Here is a 10,797-nt window from a genome sequence, read left to right as displayed (position 1 = left end):
AACATACCCCCAAGACATGCTAACCTCTCACTATTACAATAACAGGGGAGGTTAGCATTTTTTGGGGGGGATGATATTTGTTTGTCTAACTTTTTCACTCATCATTATTCACGATTCATTAATCATGTTAGCATCCACATTCGTGTACACATGTTTAGAAATATAGTGTATTGTATCATTTCAAATCCAAAGTTCTGGAGTACAGAGCCAAAACCACACAAAAAATGTGGCACTTTCCCAATACTTTTGGAGCTCACTGTAAGTTCCTTTCAACGGTGCTGGGTTTTTAACACTCAACAGTTTCCCGTGTGTATCAAGAATGATCCACCACCCAAACGACATCCAGCCAACCTGAAACAAATGTGGGGAGCATTGGAGTCAACATAGGCCAGCATCCCTGTCGTTCGACACGTTTGGTATACAAAACCCATTTTAATACACATCTAAAATCTATTAATAAAAAAATCTGAGAACAGTAATATTTTACCCACACACATGAAGGTACCTATGAGCATAAATTACTATGAAAAAACACAAATGAGAAAACTGGTGGGTAACGCGTTTTGGAAGGAAACTCCTCCTCATATGCACTTGTTTATGATAATAAGAACCGAGCCATAAGCACATGTGATCCTGTTATTTTGCACTTTGATCCATTTCTATGGGAATGCCCCATAAACAAGTCAATATATAATAGTTAACTAATGTTCGAAAATATTAGTTGCTTCCTTGTGGCCAGGTGTATAAAGGTGCTCCTCTCTCTCCATCTGAGCAGAACCTACGGTATCTACCTGTGATTCACTCTACAACAAGTACGTTTTATACCTACTCTGAAGTATTCTCTGTTGCTGAATTTGTTTTGACCTCTTCTCCCTGTTTCCCTGTCTCTCTCTCTCTCTCTCTCTCTGAGGAGACTATCACCATGGCGATGATGACCATTCTTCTGCTTCTTAGCGCTGCCTTGGCTTTGGGCAATGCAAGTAAGAGACACACACACACACACAGACACTTTACATTATTCATTCTGTATTTTTTATGTTGTAGCAAAATTGTGTGTGTATATTTGACACCGTTCCACTGATTCCACTCCAGTCATTACCACAAGCCCGTCCTCGCCAATTAAGGTGCCACCAACCTCCTGTGGTGTGTATGTGTATGTGTATGTGTGTGTGTTGAATTTAAAATAACACCACTGTTGATGTTTCAGAGCCCTTACAGGAGGCAAATGATGTGGATCAACTCCTTGCTTTTGGTAGGTTTTATACCGCCCCCTGCAGTAAAACGTCAGAAGTTATGTCTCCACTCAAATAGCTAATATTCCACCATCATCATTGACTTGTCTCTGTTGTCTATGTTTTTGTAGAGGACAAAGGAGAGGAGGCAAACTAAGTTGAACAAAAACCGTCTGCCATTTTAAACCCCTGGTGGTAACAGATGCAACATAATATGGGGTGTGTATCACTTTGACTTACAGAGGCTAAGGGGGTGGAGGAGCTGCAGGAGTTGCAGGAGGTGCAGGAGGAAGAGCAGGAGTTGCAGGAGGAGGAGCAGGAGGTGCCGGAGGAGGAGCAGGAGGTGCAAGAGGAGGTGGGGGTAGAGAGCAGGAGCTTGTGTCCCTCAGGCTGGACCAAATACGGATCCCGCTGTTTGATGTTTGTTAAAGGCCCCAGCACATGGATTGAGGCAGAGGTACGGTGAACACATATCTGTATCAGCAAACTTTAGACGGCATTGTTTTTTTTTTAATAACAATTACAACTTGTAAGTAGAATACAATACAAGCACAATTACTCTGTATTCTATTCTCTGTCTGAAATGTCTCTGCCCCTCAGCGGTACTGTGTGCACTTCGGAGCGAACCTGGCATCAGTTCACAACTCCCAGGAGTATCATTTTCTGCAGGAGCTGGTTAGGAGCCATACCAATGGGTTCCCAGGCACCTGGATCGGAGGCTCTGATGCCGTCTATGTAAACTGTTCTTTAATATCTTTACATTTTGCTAAATGTTTTATTTATTCTGAACAAAAATATGAATGCAACAATTTCCAAGATTTTACTGAGTTACAGTTCATATAACAAAATCAGTCAATTGAAATAAATTATTTAGGCCCTAATCTGTTGGTAACAGATACCTTAAAAAAGGGTCCGTGGGGCGTGGATCAGAAAACCAGCCACTATCTGGTGTGACCACCATTTGCATCATGCAGCGCGACACATCTCCTTCACATGGAGTTGACCAGCCTGTTGATTGTGGCCTGTGGAATGTTGTCCCACTCTTCTTCAATGGCTGTGCGTACGCGTCGATCCAGTACATGCCAAACATGCTCAATGGTATGCAGGCCATTTTCAGCCTTCCAGAATTTGTGAACAGATCCTTGAGACATGGGGCTGTGCATTATCATGCTGAAACAAGAGTTGATGGCGACAGAAGAATGCCACTACAATGGGCCTCAGGATCTCATTTGTTGTCCGTAGTTTATTGCCTGCCCACACAATAATCACACTGCCACCATGGGGCACTCTGTTCACAACATCCATCAGCAAACCGCTCATCCACACGACGCCATACACGTGGTCTGCGGCTGTGAGGCCGGTTCGATGTACAGTACTGTCAAAATCTCTAAAACTACGCTGGAGGTGGCTTATGGTAGAGTAATGAACACTAAATTCTCTGGTAACAGCATCGGAGGACATTCTTGCAGTCATCATGCCAATTCCACGCTCCCCTCAAAACTTGAAACATATGTGGCATTGTGTTGTGTGACAAAGCTGCACATTTTAGAGAGGCCTTGTATTGTCCCCAGCACAAGATGAAATTGTGTATTGATCATGCTGTTTAACCAGCTTCTTGATATGCCACACCTCCCAGGAGGAGGTAAAGGAGAAATGCTGACTAACAGGGATGTCAACAAATTTGTCAACATTTGGGAGAAATAAGCTTTTTGTGTATATGGAAAACTTCTGGGATCATTTAGTTCAGTTCATGAAACATAGGACCAAAACTTTACATGTTGTGTTTATATTTTTGCTCAGCGTAATTTACCTTACTTTTCTAATTTAAATTACAGAGAGAACAAAACCGAAACAACAACGTTAACTGTTTCTATTTATTTTTTCTTCTTACATTTCGATATGCCTCTATAATATGCCTCTTTTTGCTTCAGTCAATGTTAGAAACTACACCCTCTAACAATTTGAGACTAATACACTAGGCCTACATTGACTGACTGTCTGTGTGTGGGTGGGGTTTGTGAACAGAACACAATATGGCTTTGGAGCGACGGGTCCAGGTTTGATTACCACGGCTGGAACCCAGGAGAGCCTAGCAACGGCAACAAAGAGAGATGCCTAGAGATGAACTATGGCGGTAAAGGATATAGCTATATATACAGTATATCAACCATTGTATAGCAGAGTGCCACCTTGTTGTGTAGTTGTTCTTAGTAAAAAGAGTGTAATACATATGTGAAACCTGGGTATGTTTATTCATATTTTGTCTCGTAGTCTTACATTGCGTACAATGCTTTCTGTATCTGTTTTTCTCTCCCTAAACCCATAACTTCTGTGTACTCTTAAAATGGCATACACATATTTAACATACAAATCAAACACCTATTTTGGCAAATAAAAATAGTATAAAGATATTCTAGGATATACAGTGCATATATTGACTTGTGTATTTTCTCTCTACAGTACATAAGCGCTGGAACAACAAACCCTGTCACTACACACTACCCTCCATCTGCTCTAAAAGACTATGCTAGATGAACCTCATGTTTATTACTTCATATATTACTGCATAGATTACTTTAATCAGTTTTTAATTAATATACTTTTTGTATACTTGTGGTATATAAATAAAGTTTGATTTCATTTGACTTATGTCTGGATATTTGACTTATGTATGTCTGCATTAAAGCTGTCTCACATGACAGCCATCTGCACTGATCTGTCTGATATCTCGCAAACACTCATGGGATGCTAAAAAGAAGTCCGCCTACAATATGCTGCCCAAACATTTTAAAATGTTACCAAGGTGACATCGTCCACTGAACCCCCTTTCACCCTCAAAAGAGTCAGAGTTAATCTTACCAAAAACTATAAACCTGTAGCTTATTTTCAGTTTTTTGGTAAAATATTTATGAAATTTGAAATGTACACCAAACGCATTAGCTAGCTAGTGTCTTGTGAACTAAACTCAACTCATTGGTTTAATCTGCTAGCTAGTGTCTGCTTGCTGGCTGAGCCAGTCTCAAATCAATCCATATGAAAGGCAGGGATGCTAGCAATGCCAGTTCACACACTCAATGCTGAATACTCTCTCCAGCTAGCTAGCTAGTTAGCTAGTGTAGTGAAGTTCTAGCTATTGGACTAATTACTTTTCATGATGTCCCGGCCATGGTCAGTGCGCCGAGTGCTACAAAACAGCTGACTGCTCTCTGCTGCGTTATCGCGTTGGCCAAATGTGACAAAGTAGTAAGGCACAGTTCCAGCTGTCAGAGTCAGATACATGTTGATTTCTTAGAACAGTCCATGGGTTGCAACCAAAATTATTTTCCAATCGTTTAGTTCTGAACAGAACCATACTTTTTCCCATTATGTTCCTCTGTGCCGACCAGCAAAATAAAGTTCCAAATTAGTTTGAACCCAAAACATTTATCGGTTTACATCGTTCCTTTTGTTCCTTTTTAAACCTCCAAAATAAACAATATAAAACAATGTCCATACAAACTATCAAAAACCAAATGTTAATTAAACTAAATCAGCCTGCTTTTCTGTTTTAATCAGGTTAGTAATTAGTTCACACAGGCTTAGAAGAATCCTGTGATGGCGGGACATTTCCTGGCAACAGTAGTCCTTGCAGTGCTTCTGCCATTAAGTCTTGGAGTCCCAGACACTTCTCAGCTGCAGATATAATGATGCCCAGCTTCTTGGACTTCATGGACTTCTTGGACTTCTTGGACTTCTTGGACACTTGTTAAGTACAATTAAAAACCTCTTATGGATCGGCCCTTTTTTCAATTTTCGCCTAAAATGACCCAAATCTAACTACCTGTAGCTCAGGCCCTGAAGCAAGGGTATGCATATTCTTGGTACCATTTGAAAGGAAACACTTTGAAGTTTGTGGAAATGTGAAAGGAATGTAGGAGAATACAACACATTATATCTGGTAAAAGATAATACAAAGAAGAAGAAAAAACAGTTTTATGTATTTTTTGGGATGCATCTTTGAAATGCAAGAGAGAGGCCATAATGTATTATTCCAGCCCAGATGCAATTTAGATTTTGGCCACCAGATGGCAGCAGTGTATGTGCAACGTTTTAGACTGATCCAATGAACCATTGCTTTTCTGTTCAAAATGTTGTATCAAGACTGCCCTAATGTGCCTAATTTGTTTATTAATATATTTTCTGTTTATTAATAACTGTTCAAAACTGTGCACTCCCCTCAAAAAATATCATGGTATTACTTTACTGTAATATCTACTGTAAATTGGACAGTGCAGTTAGATTAACAAGAATTTAAGCTTTCTACCAATATCAGATATGTCTTTGTCCTGGGAAATATTCTTGTTACTTACAAGCTCATGCTAATTGCATTAGCCTACGTTAGCTCTACCGTCCACAGGGGACCCACCAATCCTGAAGAAGTTTTAATTAGAGCAGAATGGATTGACTTGTTCAATGGGATGGCAAAAGCAGAAGTGTCGTTTGAAGCTGAAAGGACGTTGAGTACAGTTAGAGAGAAAGATGAGTGGACAACAGTGAAGTCCAAGAATGGAACAAAAAGGGCTAAAATTGTTGTGGAAAATGAGTCTGATGAATTGTTGTTTGTTGGAGTACGTTTTTGGGATAAGGATGTTTATTTGGGAAACCCTTTTGAAGTCATGAGGATGGTGAGGAAGGCATTGGGAAAAGTTTATACAATCAAAGTAACCAGGAGTGGTATGGTGTTGATATTGTGTGTCTCAAAAGAGCAAAATGAGTGTGCATTGTGGTTCGCGAAATTATCGACGAATGAAGTGGACAGCTTTGATTTTCGGAGCAGGGCACCGGTAAAAGGTGTTATACCTGTCGGACACTGATAATCAATATTTTAGGCCAAAAATTCCAGGAGTAGTTAATGCACGTCGCTTGACCCGTATGGAGAATGGAAAAAATGATTTAAGTTATCTGTATTATTGATGTTTGAGTATTTACCACCCTATGTAAAGTTGGGATAAAACGTTTGGCCATGTGTTAAGTGTTTGCAGACAGAAGGTATATGTTATTGAATATGTAAAATGTTGTAACTGTGTTGGGGATCATATTTCCAAATTCTCTGAGTGCCTCATCGGGTTGAAAGAGGTTGATGTGTCAAGTATCAGGGCTGTACAGCAAATCTCCTATGTGGAGGCGGTGAAGAGAGTTGAAGGGGTGAGAGGCAACAGTTCTGAAGAAGATATGGCGGTGGATGCACCACAAACAGTTGCAAAAGTTATACATCAATCAAGTGATCTGGATACACTTATTGTGAAGGTGGATTTTGTAGCATTTATAGCCACAGTTAACTGGTTCCTAAGCTTTTAAAATAAGGGTTCTGTTCCAGAACAGTATAGATCACTTTCGTTTTTGGTTCAGGTTCTGTTCCTCGAATCATTTAATTATTTTTGGTCCCTGAACTGGGTCCAACCCATAGAACTGTCCCATAACGTTGGCCATAAAACTTTATCAGCAAGCTGGTAAACTAGCTACCATACGGTTATTCAAACAAGCTTATACTAGGCTGCTAGCTGGAGCATGGTTTGCCGTAGTAGACAATGCCTCACAGCTACCAAGAGCAGAGTGATTTTCAGTATTAGGAACTAGTGTGAAGCAGATGAGAAAACTAAAAAAAAAATTTTTTTTAAACGAGTTCCACTTCCTACCAGTGCACCTACTGCACCTGGACATAGCCCATCTGTAAACAGCCCATCTATCTACCTCATCCCCATACTGTATTTATTTATTTATCTTGCTCCTTTTGCACCCAGTATCTTTACTTGCACATTCATCTTCTGCACATCTACCATTCCAGTGATTAATTGCTATATTGTAATTACTTTCGCCACCATGGCCTATTTATTGCCTTAACTCCCTTATCTTACCTCATTTGCACTTGCTGTATATAGACTTTTTTGTTTTATTTTTTTCTACTGTATTATTGACTGTATGTTTTGTTTATTCCATGTGTAACTCTGTGTTGTTGTATGTGTCGATTTGCTATGCTTTATCTTGGCCAGGTCGCAGTTGCAAATGAGAACTTGTTCTCAACTAGCCTACCTGGTTAAATAAAGGTGAAATAAAATAAATAAATACAAATAAAAAACAAGACATATTGGTTGAGGGACGAGTGTCAACTAGGAGTGACATGACCACACCGGCCCGTTGCGTGTGTGTGCGTTGCAAAATAAATGTACATGTAAATTCAATATTTTTATGCGGCTGCGTAGCCAGGCACTAAAAATAGAACTTGGTTATTTTTCTTGACACCTGATGCACTGCAAGTTCGCTGACTCACACTCCAGTCAAAGTTGGTTGCCAACTGACATATAAAGTCCACAGAAAAACACTGAAGGAGGAGAGATTAGAAACTAACAGTACCGCTCACTCACATTTAATGGAATATATATATATATATATACTGTTGAGTGTATATACACCTTACCCAAATTCCTTTAAACTCAGTGTTTAATTTAATCCTAGTAATTCCCTGTTTTAGGTCAGTTAGGATCACCACTTTATTTTAAGAATATGAAATGTCAGAATAATAGCAGACATAATTATTCTTTCAGGTTTAATTTATTTTATCATTTCTCAGTGGGTCAGAGCTACATACACTCAATTAGTATTTGGTAGCATTGCCTTTAAATTGCTTAACTTGGTTCAAACGTTTTGGGTAGCCTTCCACAAGCTTCCCACAATAAGTTGGGTGAATTTTGGCCCATTTCTCCTGACGGAGCTGGTGTAACTGAGTCAGTATGTTGGCCTCCTTGCTCGCACAAGCTTTTTCAGTTCTGCCCACACATTTTCTATACGATTGAGGTCAGGTCTTTGTGATGGCCTCTCCAATACCTTGACTTTGTTGTCCTTAAGCCATTTTGTCACAACTTTGGAAGTATGCTTGGGGTCATTGTCCATTTGGAAGACCCATTTGCGACCAAGCTTTAACTTCCTGAATGATGTCTTGAGATGTTGCTTCAAAATATCCACATCATTTTCCTGCTCATGATGCCTTCTATTTTGTGAAGTGCAACAGTCCCTCCTATAGCAAAGCACCCCCACAACATGATGCTGCCTCCCCGTGCTTCACGTTGGGATGGTGTTCTTTGGCTTGCAAGCCTCCCCTTTTATCTCCTCCAACATAACGATGGTCATTATGGCAAGTTCTATTTTTGTTTCATTGGACCAGAGGACATTTCTCCAAAAAGTACGATCTTTGTCCCCATGTGCATTTGTAAACCCTAGTCTGGCTTATTTTTGCGGTTTTGGAGCAGTGGCTTCTTCCTTGCTGAGGGCCTTTCAGGTTATGTCGATATAGTTTTACTGTGGATATAGATACTTTTGAACCTGTTTCCTCCAGCATCTTCCAAAGGTCCTTTGCTGTTGTTCTGGGATTGATTTGCAGTTTGCGCACCAAAGTACGTTCATCTCTAGGAGACAGAACACGTCTCCTTTCTAGCGGTATGACGGCTGCGTGGTCCCATGGTGTTTATACTTGCGTACCATTTTTTGTACAGATGAACGTGGTACTTTCAGGCATTTAGAAATTGCTCCCAAGGATGAACCAGACTTGTGGAGCAGTCAATTTAAATAAATTCATTAGGCCCTAATACAGATATGTATTTGTTGGTCATAGATACCTAAAAAATGTGGTAAAGTGGTAAACATCGATCCTGAGCATTCCAAACATGCTCAATGCGTGACATGTCTGGTGAGTACGCAGGCCACAGAAGAACTATGACATTTTCAGCCTACAGGAATTGTGTACAGATCCTTACGACATGGGGCCGTGCATTATGATGCTGAAACATGAGGTGATGGCAGCGGATGACTGGCACAACATTGGGCCTCAGGATCTCGTCACAGTATCTCTGTGCATTAAAATTGCCATTGATGAAATTGTGTTCATTGTGCGTAGTTTATGCCTGCCCATACCATAACCCCACTGCCACCATTATCCACCATGTTCACAACGTTAACATCAGCAAACCGCCTGCCCACACGATGCCATTCATGCTGTCTGCCATCTGCCCAGTTCAGTTCAGTTGATCAAGTACGGATTCATCCATGAAGAGCACACTTCTCCAGCGTGCCAGTGGCCATCAAAGTTCAGCATTTTCCCACTGAAGTTGGTTATGATGCCGAACTGCGGTCAGGTCAAGACTCTGGTGAGGACAACAAACATGCAGATGAGCTTCCCCAAGACGGTTTTTGACAGTCTGTGCAGAAAATCTTTTGTTCTTCGAACCCACAGTTTCATCAGCTGTCCGGGTGGCTGGTCTCAGACGATGAAGAAGCCTGATGTCGAGGTCCTGGACTGGCAGGGTTACACATGGTCTGCGTTTGTTAGGCCGGTTGGACGTACTGCCATATTCTCTATAACGACGGCGGCTAATGGTAGAAATATTAACATTTCTGGTGGAAATTCCTGCAGTCAGCATGTTAATTGCACGCTCCCTCAAAACTTGAGACATCTGTGACATTGTGTTGTGACAAAACTGCACATTTTGGAGTGGCCTTTTATTGTCCCTAGCACAAGGTGCACCTGTGGAATAATTATGCTGTTTAATCACCTTCTTCATATGCCACACCTGTCAGGTGGATGGATTATCTTGGTAAATGAGATATGCTCACTAACAGGGATGTAAACAAATTTGTGCAAGACATTTGAGAGAAATTTGTTTCATGTGCGTATGGAAGCTTTCTGGGATCTTTTATTTTCAGCTCATGAAACATGGGACCAACACTTATTGCGTTTATATTGTTGTTCCGTCTATGTCCCCGTCAGTCAAACAATATCTGGGAATAAGACACAGTCAGGACCACAGAGTCTGTGGTCACTGAACCACAGGTGAGTGATGTCGTGTCTATTGATGGATTTCCTGTTTATATGTTGTGACTCGTTGTGATTCGCCAGTGTAGAGCAAATCAAGGCTCCACATTGCCTCAAAGAGCCAGGCCTCCATTCCAACTATCAAGACCCTCTGTGTAGAAAGTCTGGACRGCCTGCTTAGTGGTTGYTTMGAGGTCTSTTATCACAGGAAAAARAAKAAAAAAAAWTKGGKGTRTAWRRKRYTRYRKACTACACTGTCTGTTTGAGTTATAGAGAAGGATGTTGAAATTGCAGTTAYGTCGTGAGGAGAACACRCTGGAGTCATTTATCCTTTGGTTGGAGTGGGCAATGTATACTGTAGGTGGAGCTATTTAGCAAATCATAACACCACTTGTGGAATCTCAGGGGTTGACCTTGGCATCCGCTCTGTCTCTCTCTCTCTCTTCGCTCTCTCTCTCTCTCTCTCTCTCCGCTCCTCTCCGCGCTCTCTCTCTCTCTCTCTCTCTCTCGCTCTCTCTCGCTCTCTCTCTCTCTCTCTCTCTCTCTCTCTCTCTCTCTGTGGGAGAAGAGGTATGCTTGTGTGTACAGCTCTTGTTCTTACTAAATAAAATTGCCCCTGAGAAAATCTCTACAATGGTTTGTGTACATTCTGACTGTCTTGGAAGAATAGAAACTCCAAATTTAAATCACATTGTGTGTGTGTGTGCGAGCGTGCGTGCGTGC

At 41.0% G+C, this 10,797-nt stretch overlaps 1 protein-coding gene across 1 annotated transcript; it reads left to right on the top strand.

Annotated features, from left to right (window-relative positions):
- Positions 1–728: 728 nt before the first annotated feature.
- LOC111970671 (ladderlectin) lies at positions 729–3,877 on the top strand. The gene is made up of 7 exons (XM_023997462.2): positions 729–812; positions 914–980; positions 1,208–1,252; positions 1,475–1,689; positions 1,833–1,967; positions 3,258–3,366; positions 3,693–3,877. Exons 2-7 carry the CDS (start codon positions 923–925, stop codon positions 3,761–3,763), a joined length of 633 nt encoding a protein of 210 aa, XP_023853230.1. The 5' UTR covers positions 729–812; positions 914–922; the 3' UTR covers positions 3,764–3,877.
- The last annotated feature ends 6,920 nt before the right edge of the window (positions 3,878–10,797 follow it).

Source organism: Salvelinus sp. IW2-2015, linkage group LG11, assembly GCF_002910315.2.
Source record: "Salvelinus sp. IW2-2015 linkage group LG11, ASM291031v2, whole genome shotgun sequence".
NCBI classification, from domain to species: Eukaryota; Metazoa; Chordata; class Actinopteri; order Salmoniformes; family Salmonidae; genus Salvelinus; species Salvelinus sp. IW2-2015.
The sequence above is the reverse complement of the archived record's forward strand: the minus strand, read 5'-3'. Positions and strand labels throughout refer to the sequence as shown.